At 49.9% G+C, this 17,235-nt stretch overlaps 4 protein-coding genes across 4 annotated transcripts; 3 read left to right on the forward strand and 1 right to left on the reverse strand.

Annotated features, from left to right (window-relative positions):
* Positions 1–153: 153 nt before the first annotated feature.
* UV8b_05871 (uncharacterized protein) lies at positions 154–1,498 on the reverse strand (the record flags this gene model as incomplete). Its single annotated transcript, XM_043143368.1, has 4 exons — positions 154–184; positions 250–747; positions 804–881; positions 972–1,498. 4 exons carry the CDS (start codon positions 1,496–1,498, stop codon positions 154–156), a joined length of 1,134 nt encoding a protein of 377 aa, XP_042999301.1.
* A 428-nt stretch (positions 1,499–1,926) lies between these two features.
* Positions 1,927–3,443, forward strand: UV8b_05872 (uncharacterized protein; the record flags this gene model as incomplete). Its single annotated transcript, XM_043143369.1, has 2 exons — positions 1,927–3,069; positions 3,159–3,443. The coding sequence occupies 2 exons, from the start codon at positions 1,927–1,929 to the stop codon at positions 3,441–3,443; spliced, it is 1,428 nt and encodes a 475-aa protein (XP_042999302.1).
* Positions 3,444–3,519: 76 nt separating this feature from the next.
* Positions 3,520–5,061, forward strand: UV8b_05873 (uncharacterized protein; the record flags this gene model as incomplete). The annotated part of the gene is made up of 1 exon (XM_043143370.1): positions 3,520–5,061. The coding sequence occupies one exon, from the start codon at positions 3,520–3,522 to the stop codon at positions 5,059–5,061; it is 1,542 nt and encodes a 513-aa protein (XP_042999303.1).
* A 2,740-nt stretch (positions 5,062–7,801) lies between these two features.
* On the forward strand, positions 7,802–10,786 carry UV8b_05874 (uncharacterized protein; the record flags this gene model as incomplete). The annotated part of the gene is made up of 5 exons (XM_043143371.1): positions 7,802–9,502; positions 9,560–9,631; positions 9,692–9,751; positions 9,806–9,889; positions 9,944–10,786. 5 exons carry the CDS (start codon positions 7,802–7,804, stop codon positions 10,784–10,786), a joined length of 2,760 nt encoding a protein of 919 aa, XP_042999304.1.
* Between the last annotated feature and the right edge of the window lie 6,449 nt (positions 10,787–17,235).

A 17,235-nucleotide genomic window follows, 5' to 3' on the forward strand; every position in this document is an offset into this window, starting at 1 on the left:
CATGATAGATTGCCAAGAAGCACCAGCATCACGCCGAAATAGCGTCCTTTCCTCAGCAATAGGCCGAACAAATTCGCACCAAAACATTTACATGATTCATAAGTCGCCTTTGTCGGAGGGCTCGGCATCATGAACATTCTAGACTGTAGATTTTCAAGCCATCAGAGCAATATGCTTGAGTTCACTGCACTCTGTCAGCATAGCCGTTCACAGCAACGGCAAAGCGCCGACCAAGTGAAGATGACTTACCCCTCAACCTGATGCCCAACCTTGATGACCGGATACTCAACCTCTTCCCCTTCATCCCTCCCGATCTTCCTTTGCTCCTCGCGAACTTGCCTCGCCCTTTGCGCCAACTCGGGCACAGGAGCGAGGTCGAAATCGGAATTCAGATGCCAGAACAGGGTGCTTGAGATGCGGATAAGCGGTCTATCGGGAAACTCCTCCTTGCGACGCTCCATGGTCTCGATGGTCTTGTCATTGACGACCACCTCATGGAACCCTGCTTTGATGAGCCCGCCGGTGGCGTACTCGAGTTGCTTGCCTGCTTGGACGAGGAGGTAGTTCCCTTTGGGGATTTTGACGGCGATGCGGTCGCCGGTGTTGCGGGCCCAGATGTTGAGGCCGGGGTAGCGGGAGCGGCCGTGGATAGTGAGGAAGTTGAGGTCTGTGTGGAAGCCCGCGAGGATGGTGTCTTTTGCCGAGTATTTGGCCAGGTCGCTTGCGGTTGGGGCGAGGAGATGCGGTCTGGGACGGAATGAGCTGGAAACGCTGAAAAGGGAGCATGTTGCGTTCAGACGTACCCGTACTTGGCGGCGTCGCTGAAATAGGCCGCTGGGAGGCCGAGACCGACGGCCGTCATCTCGGATAACTTGGATACGCTGGTTCTCTCCGTCAGCCCAACTCAGCACGAGTTTGCGGGAAAAAAAAAAGAGAAAAGAGAGAAATGGAGGGGCAGCAAGCTTCCGTACGCATTCTTCATGCTGGTCCCCCACTTGTCCAGCGTAGGTTGCCACCGGTGCCGGATTCCGTCGGCGCGGGGAACCACGTTCGCGGCATTCAGCCCCGGAAACTGCGTCTTGTACGGCGGCGGGTCGGCCATGCGCCAGAAAAACCTGGCCTTGGGGTCGGGCTGGTGGCCCGCGATATCGAGCGGTCGCTGGCTGGGGTGCAGGCGCCTGATGACGTCGAGGCAGGGCTCGTCGACGGCGCACTTCGGCTTCTCGGTGTTTTCGAGCGTGACGCCGATCTGGTAGCTCAGCTGGGGGCGCTCGTCCTCGCGCAGCCGGTCCTCCGGCTGGGCGAAGTAGTCCTCGAGCAGGTCGAGGAAGGCGGCGTTGTCGGACTCGAGGACGCGCGAATCGTGCAGGATGAGGGCGCCGTAGGTGATGAGGGCGTCGGCGGCTCTGGCGCACTCCTGCTGCACGGGCGGGGAGGAGGCGTCGTTGGAGAGGTAGATGTCGAGATCGACAATGGGGAGGTTCATCTCGTAGGCCATTCTGGCGGGGTGGGGGGGGGCGGAGCCGGGTCGTGGCGAGTTGGAGGATGTGGAGGGAGGCGAAGGGAAGGGGAGAGATGGGTTGAGCTTTATGGCCAGGGGGACCGGGCGGGGGGTTCCAGCGCCAGCAGAGCAAAGCTGGGGCGTTGGATCTTGAACTGCCTCTTTCGGTCGGCAATCTGGGCGGAGCCAAGCCCGGAGCCGGCCGATGAGGGGAAAGACGGACAGGGGCGGGTTTGACGATGCTGGCCCTAAGCTACATACCTTAGGGATGGAGGCCGCCCCTGCTAGCTGCCGCCCCGCGGATGCACGTGACTTGGCGTCCGCGTTCACGGCCAGACCCCCACCGCGACGCGTCATCCGGCATCACGTCCCGTCCGTCGTTAAATCAGCAACAAACTTTCAGAGGCCATGACCCTCTCGTCAAGATGTCTTATGCCGTCAGGGGAACAACCTCCACCGCCCCTGCAGGGTCCTCCGGCGAGGCTGCCGCGACCACTGCCACCGTCCGAGACTACGTCTGCCTCTTCACGCACGACCTGAAGCGCAAGCAGAAGCGATGGCAGGACGGCAAGCTCAAGTACCACACCTTCAACAAGCGCATCATGGTGTACGACGATCGGGGCAACTTCATTGGCGACGGCCACTGGCCGGCGGGGGGGGACCTTGAGGAAGGGGAGGAGCTCCAGCTCGATCGCGGGGCCGCCATGGTCCAGGTGGCCGACTGCGTGGGGTCCAGGGAGCAGGATCTCACCGAGCTGCTGGACAGGCGCGCGCGGGAAGTAGAGAAGCGGAGGGCCGTGGCGGCGGCCAAGACGCCGACACCAGGCAGAGCTGGGCATCGGCAGCAGCAGCAGCAGCAGCCTCGGCCGCAGGACCGGCAGAGGAGCACCCACTTTCAACTGAATCATCGGCCGCTGAGCCGCATCGTCCGCAGCCCCGGGCCGATCGGTCGGGCCGCTGTTCCGGCTCGCTCGCCGTACGAGGCTCGGAACGGAAACCCCGCGGCGGACGCTCGGCCAGCACCGCCGCCGGCCAAGAAGAGGAGAACCAGTCCTTCGCCGCCGAGCAAGACGGGCTTTGCGCAAAGCCTGTTTGGCGCACGGCTGAACCTGTCCACGTGCCCCGTTGCGGTGTCGACGTTGAGATCGAGGCTTTTGAAGGAGAAGACGCATGTGCAGGAGGCAGCGGATGCAGCGGCGGGGCTCGCCGCCGAGGAGGATGATGTCGTCGCTCTCGACGAAGGACCAAAGGCAAAGCAGCCACCAACGCAAAGGCTAACCCGTGGAGCAGTCGACACGTCATTTGCAAAGGGCCGAACGGACGCCGAACAGCGGGCAGTAAGCGGCGAGCGAGACGGATTGCACTTGGGAAAGCTTGGCAAGCAGTCGTTTCGCATCCAACGACAAGAACCACCGTCAGAACAGCGAGACGACCCGGCCAGTGACTACAAACATGGAACGCTGCAACCCGCGGTTGTGGTCGTAGACGATGGGGAGGAACAGCCCGACTCAACGGGTACAAGGGAAGAAGCGCTAGTGGGAGCGTCTCGTGAGCAGCCAGTGGTCAAGGTAGCCAAGCCATCATCGCTTGCAACAAGAAGAAATGGCACAGGGACCTTAGCCACTGAGCCCTCGATTCGTGATGGACGTTCAAAAAGGCCGACACCCGTACCTGTAGAGCCGCAAATACGCCCAGCAGCAGCTCCTGGGAAAACGTCGAAGCCGCCCTCGCATCTAGCGTCGCCACCACCAGCGCTACGAGAACCGCGAACCGAATTGAGAATCAGGCCCAGGAAAAGGCGAGGTCTTCTGCTGGTATCGGAGCAGAGGCAAGAGCAGCAAAGCGGGAAATCGCCGTCACCCTTACCAGGGCTCGGCGCTCGGACGATCGCTGCCAAGTGTCAAACTTTGTCTGCACCAGAGCCTCCTCGGAGATTTTTTGAGCCAGAGGAGGAGGAAGAGAAGGAAATGGAAATATGCCACACTCGGGAACCAAGGTTGCCTGGCCCAAGGCCGACCATGGCTGCCGCGCAGGAAAATTCCAGTCGGCCCAGCTCAGCCCAGTCGCTCCAAAGCAATCCCGATTATGGCCAAACTGAAACAAGTTATTTGGCAGGGGAAAGTGGTTCGACGCAGCATCCCAGCGAAGATGAGCTGGACAAATTACCGGGTGGGAAACGTTCGGTGCATCAGGTACCAAGACAAGGAAGTTTTACAAAGAATTCATCTCTAGCCGAGTTTGAGGACCAGCCGTTGGACTTGGAGTCTGGAGTCTATGAGCAAGATGATGCTGTGTCACTACCCGAGGCTACGTCGCTGGATGATGAAGATTTATTAGCCAATTCGTCAACGAGAAGGACTGGCAGTGTCAAAAGAAACCAAGAGACTCGCATCACTTCAGGGTGCTCAAGCGACGGTGACGAATCAGAGGATGCGCCATTAAAAACGACCAAATCAGACACCTCGGACGAACCAAAGGTCTTGCCAACAGAAAGCCTGAGCGAAAGTGATTCAGACTTGCCAACGAACAGGCCCAGAAGGATGCGAAAAAGCCGCGAGCCCAACATGTCGTCACGGCGCTCAAGCGAGAGTGAATCAGATGACGGGCTGTCAAACCCAACCAAACGAGCCACCCCCAGCAAGCCCAACACGGCATCCACAGATACCGCGAGCGAAAATGAATTCGACATCGCTTCGGAGAAAAGCGGCCAGTTGAAGCGCCATGACTGCCCCGACACCTCGGCAACTGCAGGCCCATGCGACGGTGGCGGCTCTCCGCTGTTGGAAAAGACCAGGCCACCGAGACCGAAGCAAGAGGCCGAGAAACCGGCTGCCGAATCATCAGCGGGGCCAAGCGGCCCACGGATACAACGCATGGCACGAAAAGGCGTACGGTGCAAAGAAGTATTTGGATTTGTACCGGTGGGAGAGGAGCAGACGTTCTCGGCGCCATTCGCCACGGCCGCAGCAAGTCGCATTGGGGTCATTGGAAGACCGCCCTCAGCTCCTCATCGACCCCCTGGTATTTCTCTAATGATCAAACCTCAAGCGATAAAAAGGCCAGAAATCCAAGCAACAAAAGCTGAAACATCGAGCACTCCAAGCCCAGAAGCCGCAGATGACGTTGCGCCGAGACAAGACGAACGTTCCGCGTCGGCTGAGCCAGGTGACAAGCAGCCGTGCCGTGCTGTTTTGACGGAACCATCAAATCACCTCGTGCCGGAGCCGGAGCCGGAGCAGTCGGCAGCGAACCCGCAACCGCAACCGCCGCCGCCGCCGCAGCTGGCCTCTGAAGAGATTGAGCCGACCCGGAAACGCAAGATTGCCAACCCGGCAACACGCGGCAGAAAGGCGGCGCGCAAGCAAGATGCCGCTGGACAGGCACCGCAGAACGTTGTCCCGTTTGAGGCATCACTGCCCGGCCGAGTCCCTTTGAGCGCAAGGCTTGCGAATCCCAAGGTTGCCCCGAGTCTGCCGGGGTTTAGCAGGGCGAGTGGAGGAGCATGGAGCAAGCACGCGGAGGATTTGCTGGGTATGACGCGGCCGACGAGGAAACTGTAGGTGCTTCCGGCGCCAGATATTTATAATCTTTGATGGGCAAGATGCTGCTGGCAGGCAACTCCTTTCCGAGAACCGTAATAAGGACCCTGGAATTCGTCTTTCTTGATTGGGGCCGCTCTTGCTTATGTGCATTACGTGCTCATATTTGCTGCAATGCCGCTCGCGCTCTGCCTTGGCGCGTTTGCCGTCTGGACTGGGGAATGCTGGCAGAGTTGGTCCAAAGGCCTTGGCGCCCGCCGTCAACCTCAGGAGACAAATGGTGCCAGAGCTATCCAGATCTTTTCAACAGCCCCCCCCCCCCCCCCCCCTTTTTTTTTTTTTTTTTTTTTTTTGCAGTGGTGGATGCGTTGCAATTTGTGCAATGCGTTGCAGTAGCCGCAGGGCTTGATTGAAGGACAGACTTGCTAGTCAAAGGATCGAAACGGGACCCAGCGAAGCCGCGTCATCAAAGCCGCGCATTACCGAGCTGAACCCTTGACACTTGTCGCAAGGAATACAGGGGTCTAATGCATCATTAGCGTGGCGTGCACCACTGCAATGGGTCAACCAGACGTCTTCAGGAAGAGTACGTAAACAGAGCGGGAAGGGTTTTCAAACACACCGGGAACGCTAAGCCTAAAAGAGAACTTATACCTTTGCACATATTTTCTATAAGTAGTGACGTGCCGCATTTTTACTGCTGCGAACCTTTAAAGTGTGCATACATACTTATTGTTGATAGGAACTCGGTATACCCAGTTGTACGTAGGGTCGCGCGCGTGGTATCAGGTACCGTATGGTCACCAAGCAAAGGATTCTATTACTTTACTTGTGACTAACTATCAAAGGTAGGAAAAGGAGGCAAAAGGAAGAATTACACGATATTTTTCTTTTTTGTGCGCGTGCTGTGGTCACGTGTATCGGCGCGGCCGGGCCGGGTTGCCCGTATGCCCAATTAAGGCGTAGGGAAAAGGGGCCACAACATAACCCAATTGTCAATATGCCCAATTGGAGCAATTGCGATAGCGATTCCGACAACTAAAGTCGTGTGCATACAAAGCGATATATGATATCTACACTTAATATCAGATAAAGTGATAACATAGGGCGTCGGGGTTGCTTCTGAAGCTATTGCGTAGGCAAAAGTCGTGATAATGTGTATGGTGGTGTAAGAAGGAGAAAAGTGTATGGAGTAGCAGGAAGGAAGAAAAATGCGGCACGTCACTACTCATAGAAAATATGTGCAAATATACAAGTTCTCTTTTAGGCTTAGCGTTCCCGGTGTGTTCGAAAACCCTTCCCGCTCTGTTTACGTGCTTCTTCAGGAAGGATGCGATGGAGCGTTGCTTGCGGGGCCTGTGCGAGCGAAAGGGTACAAAAGTGCTACCAGACTTCTACACACCTAGTTAGCGCCGGTAGAAACACATAAGCATCAAGTCCCTAGCCATCCTGCGCTCAGCCAGAGTCCAACGTGATGATGGTTGCGCCTCGTTGCCTGTCGTGTGTTGGGCAAACACTGTCGTTTTTTTTTTTGCGCTGGCGGCTCTTGCAGCCCGCTTGCTCGTCGTCCAGCCGTGCCCAGTGAATAGACACTATTTTCCAGCTCTTTTCGTGGAAACTGTAGCTGATGAGGTACCCAGCGAGCTGGCAAATTCCGGGCTGGTTGCGTCTGCGGGCAAGCAAGGGGTCACAAGTTTGCCCCATCAGCCATGCCCTTACGCCCTGGCAAAGGGCAGTCGCGCCGCAACCCAGGCTCTCGTGGCATTATCGACTGCAACGCTTTGCTCGTAGCGCCAGATGATCGGAGTAACTCGGCCTGCGTGTCTTGACTGTCTCTCCCGTCAGATGAGATGACCAGGTATTTGGTCCGACTTGTCCCCCGCTGTGGGGTGGCTGAGGCCCCAGAGGCAGCCAGCAGGCAGCAACCTCTAACCACTTGACTGACGTTGGTTGTTATCCTGGCCGTTGCATCGCCTTGATGAGGAAGAAGAAGCTGCGCGTCGGAATCCGTCGTCGTCTGGTACCATCCCGGTGGCGATGCTGCTGCTGTGGCCATGCCGGCTTCATCCAGCAGCTGGAGATGCCGGTCGTCGAAAAGGAAGCAGCCGAGTCGGTTATATCGAGGAAGCGAGGATGCCCCATTGATGAGACGGACAAGGCCTTGAGGCAGCTGCAAACCCCGGGATTCGAGTCACTCTTGCCTTGCATACGCCTGGCCTCAGGCCATTGAGCAATCAGAGGCGGTTTTCCACACCGATACCCCGTCGCGGGTGGTTCGCAGAGTGGGCCATGTCGCCCAATGACTGCCCCTCAGATCACGACCCCTGTTGGTTTGGAGACTCTTCATTGGGTGCTGATTTGAAGTGCCCATCTAGCGCTAAGCCTGATTGAGCACGCCGAAAGAGTCAGCCTCTGCTGACTGCGCCAGTGACTGACTCCCTCCCGGATAAGAACCTCGAGTGTCTCTCCATCTCTCCATCTCTCCATCTCTCGATTCCGATCTTTCTCCTCCTTTCAAACTCGACTACAGTCGTCGGCCTGCTCGTGTAGGAAAAGGCCAAACGGTTCACTGGGATAAAAAATACTAAAGCAAAACATATATATAAAAAAAAGAAAAGAAAAGAAACGAAACGAAACAAACAAAAGAAAAGAAAGCAACGGAGCAAAACCCCTCTCCGTCAGCTTCCAAGAATCCCACCACAACCTTCGTTTGAGCTTCGGCTTCTGTCACTCTTTATTGGCTTCAAAATCTTTCTCGTCTATGCCAGTCGGCTTGCGAATCATTTGCCCCCAAGAAAGCCGACAAAGGACAAATCCTCATCCCCAGGACCTCATCCCGCAAGACTTTCCTCAAAGACACGCCATAGTCACCGCTGAAATGGCCGACACCACCCAGACCTTCTCTTCTCTCCCTCAGGGCTTCTCTGTTTACCAGCCCGCACTCGGCGCCCCCTTGCAATTCTTCCCTGCTCTCGGATCGCAAGAGCTCGATGACATGATCAACGCTTACATTCCTGGTCCTTCTGCCACCAACGAGAAGCGTGCCACAATCACTCTCGATTTTTTTCACTATGCACAGAGGACTGGCCAAACCTTCAAGTTCTACCCAGTGCAGCCCGCTCCTTCTCCCGTCACTTCTCCATCAACGACGAGCCCGTCCTCGGCCTCGGTCAGCCCGTCATTCAACGTCTCTCCCATCACGTCTTCGTGGGACTGGAGCGCCACCTCTGCCTCGTCAGTAGCCTCTTCACCACACCCCTCCGTCCGGCGTCGACGAGGCGGCAAGCAGTCCAGCAGCCTTCCCTCAAGATCTCATGCCACCGACTTTTCCCACCTTCCCGGCATGAAGATCCTTACCAAGGATGGAGTGGACGTGACCCATTCCGGTTCGCGTGGAACTAAGACTAAGGAGCAGCGTGATCATGCCCATCTCATGAGAATCATCAAGGCCTGCGACAGCTGTCGACGCAAGAAGATTCGCTGCGACCCTAGCCACAAGAAGCGAGGTGCAGCTCAAGCAGCACCGCAGAAAACGCCCAAACCTGCAAAGAGGCCAAGGGTTGCGCCCTCTCAACTCCCCCCACCTTGTCCACGGCTAGACTTGGCCGAGGCCGAGCTTCCTGTCAGCACATCAACATTTGAATGGGATCCGTCCACCTCCCTCGCTGGCCTGGACGACTTGGATGCGGCCATCATGCATTATGACTCATTTGATGAGCTTATTCAGTTTCCCCAACTGGTACCTTCCGATGCCTACTTTTTCCCCGATGCTTCGGATTACACCTCCTCGCAATCTACTCCTTCTTCTGCTACGTCGCCAACAAAGTCGCGCACCCCGACGTCGCAGCAGGGACTTGCCGCTCCTTCAGGGCCCGAGTTTGTCATACCGCAGCTTCAGGAACAAGACTGGCTAGCCGACCTCCCCTTCCTCGAGCGGGCTCGCTCTGCAAGCGACTACACCGACTTCAATCTATACTCGCCCGCGTCCAGCTTCTCTGAAGATGAGCGCATGTTATCCATCGTTTCCTCGGTGAATAGTTTGCCCAATCTGGAGAAACCATCATTGGTTGAATGCTCGCCAGTATTCAATGCCACCTCAAACGGCGAGGCCCTCGGGCTGGACGATCCTGGCCTGTCAAGAAGTGAACTCCAAGTCAAGTCTACTGTTGAATCTATGGGCGATAGCTGCAGAAGCAAATTGCGCAGAAGTGACATACTCACCACCATGAACGCCTCGGACGGGTCTAACGAGGGGTCCCGCTCCTCGATTCTTCAGGCGACCACTACTTCTCCGCCAGGCACAGGCGTACCGGCATCCGACTCTTCGCCCTGCAGCCAGACTCTAGGTGCCGCAACTCTTCCGTCGCCATCACACAAGGCTGCTCAGGGACCAACTCCCCAGAGAACATCAACCAGCATCAGCCCGCCTGCGGCCTCTGTTTCTCTGAATACCCAACCAAGCGTATGTCTTCTCGACCATGTTCCGCAACACGCACGATCAATACTGACCCCTACCCAGGTATCTATGCATGTACTCGTCAATCCGCACATAGGCATGCTTTCGTCAAGCTTCCCTGGCAGCATCAGCGGTGTATGTTATCCCGTAGCAGCTCGACTTTGTATTCTCTCACGCAAACTAACTTCACAAAAGGCACAACTAGCTGAATCGGCTCGTCAATCCGCGTCTGGCACCACCATCCAGGTCCGCAGTGTATGTTTCTTGGATTCGACTCCGGTATATGTATTGCGACTAACTGTGAAGAAGGAGCTTCCTGCAACAACTTGCGATAAAGATAATGTGGTTGCATCTCAACCAGACTCGTTGTCGTCGGGACCCAGCATGCCGAGTGTAAGTTTACTGCCCGGTTCGTCCTCTGTTGGTACTGGTCTGACTAGTTTGCAGACGCAGAATTCTCGCGCCCGACAGGTCTTGAGCAACGGTTCCTCTGAATCTGCGAGTGAGGGAAACTCAGCGCCTGACCGTCTGCCACGTGGTGAACGTTGTCACAACATGCAAGACGAATCTCCCAAAGGCCTAATTGACGTGTTTGCCCGAGGCTTCATTCCGTCATCGCTTGACGACCACCGCCATGAGCAACATCAACCCCAAAGGCCGGGCTCAGGCCCTACTGTTTTCGTCGGCTCATCTGCTCCGGGTGCTTCACCTATCAATGAACACGGCCTTGACAGGCATGACTTACTTGCCGCTTGCCCCATACCATCATCGTCTTCTTTTGCCGACGCGACCAGCTCGTCAGTTGATGTGACCACCCCTGCGTCTGGACGCGGTGTCCATCTTGAGCGACAACGACTAGGCGCTCCTGTTTTTGAATCTGGCGGTGTCCCCAACCCCCAGATGGCGTCTCTGATTTCATCCGGAGCCGGGGAGGATACGCCAACCACTGGGTCGCACAACCGTCCTGCTCTTGCTTCAGGCAGAGCACTTCGAATTGCAGCGGCTGGCGATCAGCCTTCGTCGCCTCTTGCATCTGTTGTCATGGACTCATCACCCGCCTTGATGGAACCCCGGCTGTTACAAACCGTCGCCTCCATGTCCAGCTTGATACTGTGCGTGTTTGCTACGGCAATGGCGTTTGCGAGCAGCAAGACTATAGCGAGGAAGTCGGCCATGCCACAAGCGAAGAAGCAAACACAAGCAAGAGCGTCATGCCGCGAGCTGTGGCATCTATCGTCCCTTGGGCAGCGAACCATGTTTACGCCCATGGCGCCTGTTTGTGCCGTGTAACATGGCCATTCGCCTTTTTTTTTTTTTTTTTGACGCGTGGAATTTTGGAATAGGGAGCGAGGAAATGGGAGAGACGGCCTTGAGGCGCGGGGAAGTCTGATTTACTATGTATGTAGCGGGCGAATAGCATTTGCATATGATACCCAATTGCTTTGTACGACGTGCTGTTTCATGTCTTTGCGAATTATGGTAATCGGCGCCTGTAGCAGCGTCGCACCGATGAGGGCACTTGGTGTGCGAGATGACTTTTATTTAGGCCAATACCGATGCCGCTCCCGCACTCGGGCTTCATCTTTACATTTTTTTTCTTCCTGTTCCATTTCTGTTCCATTTCTGGCTTAACTACGGGTGTACTCCGAATGTAGAGGGTTGATGTCAGAATGCATAGGGAAAATGCGATAATGCTTGATTGAAGGAACCAAGTCCTCTCTAAGAGACTTGTGTTCCCAGCTATTTATAGTGGGATAGGGGGTACCCCTAAGGGCTTACTGATCTAGGGAGAACTCGGCACATCCACCCTCGGACATGACCGATATCCATATTATAGACAGCCAATTTCCCTCCGACACACCCCCTTAGGATGTGCTTTCTCAAGGATATCCTGCCATATAGCTAAATTCAGTGCAAAGCAAGATAATAAGTAGAAATATCAATCTACTCAAAACGATATGCGCAAAATAACGGTGCCATTGTTAAACAGGCTACCTATATAGGGGTAAATAGGCCCAATAGCACATATATAAAGTACGAAAATAATAATAAACCGTAGATTCCAATTTTTTATAGGAAATAAGTGTAGCTGTTGAAAAAGCCCCTTTCAATCTGATTTTTCAGGGCGTTTTTTGATCCTTATAAGGCTCTTCCTCACCACCAAAAACAATATTGTAAGACTGCGGTCTGGCGTTATAAGATCCCTTCAAAACAATAAGCCTAAACTACCGGCGGAAGATTTCAAATTTCTAGCCTATTAGGGGCTTTGTGAAACCGTTAGCAACCATATTGCCCGTTAGAACCTATATAATATCGATCGTTCCTTTCTAAACCTCCTGGCGCAACTAATAGTAATGAATATCTATATGATGAAGCTGTATTATAAGCTTGAAGAATTCCTCTTTTAATAGGCGAATGGTCTGGATATTATCGTATTGAATTGTAGGGATATCGGTATATAATTGAAGCCTAACTTCCTTGCATAATCTCTTAAAGGCGATGACCTCTTTTGCCGTATAAGATATCGTAAGAAGCTCTGCCTCTATTAACGATATTGTAATAGTATCCTATTGACCCGATTTATATATAATTGGGCCGCTAAAGAGCTTAATTATATAGCCCTAACTGCTTCGTCGCGTCGTGATATCGTTGGCATAGGAAGTATTAGAAAATGCCTCTATTTCTGCTATATTAGCCTGGAATTCTATCGCGGTATTCTTCTACGTATAGCTATAGTCGAGTGCCTTCCTTACGGCTTATAAATAGTTTAGACCCGGATTTTAAAGGAATCTTAATAGCTATAATCTAATATAGCCTAGTTTAGGCCTTATAATTATAATCGGATATACTAACGAGCCCACTATTAATTAGTATCGCTTCGTATTGTATAGTTTAGCTATCCCATCGAATGCCTTAAGTCTTACAGTATGTAGCAGGTGCTCTAGAAGGCGGTCTTTAGTATCGTCAAATGCGGTAAGGTTATATTTTATCGCTAGCTTATTAAAGTAAGCCCTCTATATAAGCTATAATTTTCCGGCCGTGCGATTGCGAATAACCTCAATTGCTAGGAACTACTATAGCTCGCCGAGATCCTTAATCTTAAATACCGCTATTAATGCCGTATAGAACGATTCGAATGCCTTTATCCGTAATTTATAATAAAGCACGACTAGGTTATTAACGTAGAAGAATATAATAAGGAAGCTATTAATAAAGATATAGGGGTCCTCGCAGACCTGTTTGAAGCCTTATTGCAATAGGAATCGTAATAACTCTTTGAACTATAGTAGCAGAGACCTTCGAAGCCCGTATAGGGCTCGCAATAACCTAATGAATGTGAAACTATCGTAGAATCTATCGGGTTGTTTGCAATAGATGGTCTCGTTAAGTAGTATATTAAGAAAGGCCGTAATAAAGTCATATTAGTACGTTTCCAGATTAAAGAAGCATATTAACGCTATAAGAAGCCGAAATATACGTGCCGTAAGTGCCGCTGCCTAGGTATTACGAAGATTATAGGGTTATTAATTACTACAAACGTATAATCGTGCCTTATAACCGGTGAGGTACCTATCTTAGTCCCATTTGTAGGCAAATACCTACTTTAGGTCTAATAGCTTGATCTAAGGGTCGATAGATGAATCATTTCGTTAAATAATATATTTAATCTCCCTGTTCGTAACCTTTAAATATTCTTCTTTTGCAGTAGCGATAAATTCCTCGCGTTTAGGGTGCTTTCTAAGCTCCCTCTATATCGCCGGCTCTTTAGGTATATTCGTAATATATGGTGCCTCTATTATAGCTAAAGGCTTCGCGATAGAAGCTATAAATATATTATAAGCATTTCCTTCGAGCTTTATAAAGAATATATTATTAAAAGGAGTAATTGGCTTAAGTTTATTATTAGGCTTAGGCGAAAATAGTAGGGATGGTAGTATCGCTTAAGCAATAGTTTCTTTAGGGTAGTCTATAACCTTAAGATTAATTTCTATTAGTTAAGGGGTATTGTTAGTAGCTTTATTTTATACCTCTAGTATTTATTTAATAATAGGATCGTTAGTAAAGATATTTTCAATCGAATTCCTAGATAATATAAATTTAAAATCGTTAATAATAGGTATTTCTTTAATATTACCGATAAGGCTATTTAGGGCCTCTTTCTATTGTTTAGAAATCGGTAAGTAGTATTTATCTTAATAAAAAACGGTCTTATCGAATGTAATATAGCTAGAATTAAACTAATAGCTTCTTTTTAATAAAGGCACCTAAATTAGGTATTAAGTAGTCGAGATATAGCCTACTAAATACCTAATGTAAGCTCTTTAATTAAGCTTTAGACCTTTCTGTAATATCCTATCGCGAGTTATTACGAAAGCCTTATATCTGTAGGCGCAGAGGTGGTGAATTTATAGATGAATATCTGTTGGTAGGTATTTCTAGGCGGGCTTATTGTTATAGAGCTAAAGTTAAAGCATTTAAAGAGGTGACTTCTAATTATTATAAGGTCTTTCCGACTTCCTAGGGCTTCGATTTAGTAAATATACTGCTACTTCGGCTATAACGGGCTATAACTCCTTAGGAAAGCCTACTTATATATTGAGAAGGGCTATTTTCGTCTTTAATACCCCTTTAGAACGTTCAGTATAACCGTTCTGATATTAGTAACTAGGGCTCGAATTTCGAATTACAATGCTTTTCCGCTTAGCTTCTTCCCGATTATTACTAGTCTAAAGCGCTATTTTATTATTAGAGATAACTATCGCGATCGCTATATTATATAGGCATAAAACTCGATTCTTAAAGATTAGCTAGTATCTAAATAGGTCGGTCTTTCTAGGTATTATGAAAATATATTTTATTCCTGTGAATCGGCAGGTAAATAACGCTATGTATTTATTACCGTTAAAAGTAATAGCTTATAGAAATAGATCGAAAGAGACCACTTTAAAGGGTTCTTAAAGCATCGAGAGCTTATAAGATGATTGTAATATCTACTTTACGATTTTCATACTACTATAAACCTTATAATTCGAAGCTTCTTTTTCCTTAGGTATCTGCAATATATCCTTAAAGATACGATCTATTGAATCCCGACCTAGGTGCCTAAAATGCGTATGCCAGATAGCATAAGGCGTTTTCATCGAAGTTTTAGGCTAACGGCTGTCTTTTTAAGCTAAATAGGCTTCGTTAATAATTAAGGCTTTATTTTGAGCCCTTATGATGAATTCATCTATAGGTATATTGTTTCTGCCACTTTAGTAGAGGATGTAGGGCCTTTCTTCTACCTAAGAAACTTAAAAAATAACTTCTTATTAACTATTTTTCCGTAGGTAAATCTCGTCGACTTTATTATTCTAAAATAATCCCTTATTTCTTATCTTTTTTATAGCGAGAAGATTCGCTACGATCGTCGGATTATATAGAATATTAGTAAAGGTAATAGCCCTTCTATCCTATAATATAATTCGAATAAAGCTAATACCGAGAACTTTTAAAATACTATTATAAGCATTACGAATGAGGTATTTATCGATATTATAGTCGATATTAGTGAACTACTTTATATCGTTGAAAATGTGCATTGAAGCGCTACTATCGAGTATAATATAAGACTTTAAAAGGCCTAAATTATCTGGGTGAGTTCCTATAGAAAGTGTTGATATAAACTCGGGGTACCCAGTTATACGTAGGGTCGCGCGCGTGGTATTATGTACCGTGAGGTCACCAAGTAAAGGATTTATTGACTTTACTAATGACTGACTAACTAAGAGGAAAGAAAGGAAGCAAAAGAGTAATTACACGATGTGGCCTTTTTGTGCGTGTGCCGTTGTCACGTGCATCGGCGCAGTCGGGCCGGGCTGCCCGCGTGCCCTACCGGGCTCAGGGGTAAAGGGGCAAAAGTGGCCACATCGTGCGCAACGGGTGTGCGCGGCACATCCGTCGCAATATGCCCAATTGTGCCCAATTGGGCACCTTGCGACAGCGATTCCGATACTGGCAGCTTCTCTTTTTATAGAAGCAAATATCGGAATCGCTAGGATGTAAGGCGCACATATAGAAAGAAGAGTGCGGCGCGGTCTCGGCAGGTTGTGCCGGCGATAATATCGTCGCGCCGCGCGGCCGGCATCATACCGTACAGCCGGTATGTTGAATATCGCAGCCAGAACAAAGGGGCAATAGTAAACGTAGTAAAAGCAGCAAATGCATATAATATTAAATATAGGAAAATCCACACACTTGCCACCCATGACATCACCAATATCTCCCAAACGTAGTCAGATATTGACCGGCCTCTTTACCCACCCTTCCACACGTATTACAGCCTTATTATGGTCAATAAAGGTCTTAAGGGCTTTATTTGGCGTTCCCTTGGTTATTACATCGGCGAGGTTATTATTCCTATTGATCCAGCGAATTTTATAGATTTCCCGGCGCTCGTATGACTGTCGTAAGGCTATAATATCTATTATGAGCCTCTTCTCTTTCGTGGTGCCTAGCTTAATAAGGCATTCGTATAACGAAAAAGAATCTATATATACCACTATAGGAATCCTTAGTAGTCCTAACCTGCTGGTAATCATGTTGAGGGTCGTACCTATCGTATATACGATATCGACCCCTTGTACTATACTATACAGCTCCAAAGCGAGTACGCTATGCGTTATACGCTTACTCTTTGTAGAGCTATAAGTAATAATATTACCGGTCAGTAGGAAGGCGTTATCCGTAGGGTTATCCTCTTCTTCATTCCCTAGTATAATAATATATCTAATCTGGGAGCTTAAATCTTTATTGTTAGCAAAGGATCCGTCAATAAATATAAAGAGTTTGGCTATAGTAAAGGCTAGATTGATGTACCGCAAGCCACGATCCTGGTTATCATGCTGCTATTAAAGGCGCTTATTCAACCTCGCGATATCGTTAGGGTCAGGTTGCTAGTATTGTGCCGCGATAGATAGGTTAAAAGAGGCCTTGGGCTAGTAGATTATAGCCACGTAAGCGCTATGAGCGCGTTGTTCGATATAATTATGCTAGGCTATAGGTGCATTCTTATCGATGGTCGTAATCTTCTTACTTTAACCTTTCTGGCATAAGGTCATACTGTCACTACTGGCTGTCAATATGCATCCGTTAAATATTAGGGGCATAGTTGGCGATAGCCTCGTCTTGGGCTTGGCGTTGAAGCCTGCCTTAGTAAGCTCTAATTCCTCCCGTTAGAAGAAGGCATTATTATTAAGTCCGAGGGTATCGTCAGTCTATATACCCACGATACCGAAGCATACGGTATCGCTTGTATCGTTAGTATGGTTAGGAACGTTAGTATCGTTAGTGCGGTCAGGGACGTTAGTACGGTTATTGCCGGCAGATATCAGCAAATAGGGGTTATAGGTGGATGTGGTTATGCCTAACTTCTCGCGATAGTGCCGGAAGTATATCGCCCACCAGTGGGTGCCTGCCTTAGCTATTCCGTATAGCGGCTTAACCACTTCTATAATGGTATTATCGGGGTATTAATATACTATCTGCTTAAGTAGCTTAGCGATAATCGATCTATTAAGGGTAGTAAAAGATTGCATATAAGCCTGCGTAATATCACGTATCTAAAAGAATAGGTTGTGAGAACGTTATAGTAATAGGGCTAATGATATAAGTAACCGTTGATTAGCCCATTGGATTGTAGGGGACTAAGTCAATATCAATTGCTTCTCGTTATCACTATGGCCTTGTATTATAAGCCT

Source organism: Ustilaginoidea virens, chromosome 4 (assembly GCF_000687475.1).
Source record: "Ustilaginoidea virens chromosome 4, complete sequence".
NCBI lineage: Eukaryota > Fungi > Ascomycota > Sordariomycetes > Hypocreales > Clavicipitaceae > Ustilaginoidea > Ustilaginoidea virens.